General features: G+C 40.3%; 1 protein-coding gene across 1 annotated transcript in view; it reads right to left on the reverse strand.

Annotated features, from left to right (window-relative positions):
* Positions 1 to 1,258, reverse strand: part of Ino80 (INO80 complex ATPase subunit) — a 97,504-nt gene that overhangs the window by 69,489 nt on the left and 26,757 nt on the right. The window contains exon 9 of the mRNA XM_021192643.2: positions 82 to 285. Coding sequence (XP_021048302.1) covers positions 82 to 285 — 204 coding nt within the window. The remainder of the gene's footprint in view (positions 1 to 81; positions 286 to 1,258) is intronic.

A 1,258-nucleotide genomic window follows, 5' to 3' on the forward strand; every position in this document is an offset into this window, starting at 1 on the left:
AAAAAAAAAAAAGAAAAGCAATACCCAACCAGATCAAAACAGAAACAAAAACAAACAACAAAATGTATGCTTTTGCCCCACCTCCCGCATTTCCTCATCCAACTTCCGCTGCTCCAAAGCTTCCTTCTCCGCTCGCTTGCGGTGCTCCTTTTCCACCTTCTCATACTTCTTCCAGTACAGAAGCATCTCCTTTGTTAGGCGCCGGGCACGAGGCAGAGTCTCTTTACAGTTTTTCTGTGCTTGCAAAGCAGCTCGACGCACCTCCTTCATGCATTGATGGGCAAGCTGCAAACAGCATCATTATAGCAACAGAGAAGGACCCAATTCCAAGAACAGTGCTGCCTGGACTTTAAACCAGTGTCCCTCAATCTTTTTAGTACCTACAATCCTGCTAAAGAGGTGATTATATCTCTTTCTCTCCTTCTTTAATTAATGCTCCTGAATATGACTCAGACCCCTGAGATACCTATCCACATCTATCACTTTAGATGAAACAAAGTGTACTTATTCTGTACATTATACATGAGATTCCCTTTACTGTATATATTAGCTTAAGACTTCTCAAGACTGGACCCTTGTGACCTGTCCCTTTGAGAAAGGTAGGAAGAAATTACAAGGTAGCAAGCAAATGCATGAGGGAAGAGGCAGTTACTAATGTGGCTCCCTAGGCAGTGTGCAATAGACTCCATTGCTCCAGTCTTTGGTACCCTAAATAGGATGAACGTATTTCTTCACAATTCCCCAGAAAAAGTCATGCAACAATGGCAAAGACTTGAAATTTACTGGGAAGTTACAAAGAACTATTACCACATTAATAATAAAAATAGCCATCACTGCTTTTTTTTTACATGTGAGGCATATTTCAATGTATCCTTTACTCACAAAAACTCTATGAAAGCAATGTTATCACAATCTCCATTTTACAGGTGAGGAAACAGAGGCAAATCAGACTAAACTCTTACTTCATCCAAGCCTTATAACAAGCTATTATTTTTCTCTCAGACGTTTTTTTCACGTCCACATTTCTATTATTGTTACTATTATTGTTGGAGGAGGGGGAGTTGTGTGTACATGCACCATGGTACACGTAAGGATATTCAAGGGCAACTGTAGGGAGTCAGTTCTTTCCTTCCATCAGCGGTTCCAGGGATGGAACTCAGGCTGTCAAGCTTGCCAGAAAGTGCCTTTACCCACCAAGCCATCCCTGTGACCCCCATCACTTTTTTTTTTTTTTTTTTTTTTTTTTTTTTTTTTTTTT

The sequence above is a fragment of the Mus pahari genome, chromosome 3 (genome assembly GCF_900095145.1).
Source record: "Mus pahari chromosome 3, PAHARI_EIJ_v1.1, whole genome shotgun sequence".
Classification (NCBI taxonomy): Eukaryota; Metazoa; Chordata; class Mammalia; order Rodentia; family Muridae; genus Mus; species Mus pahari.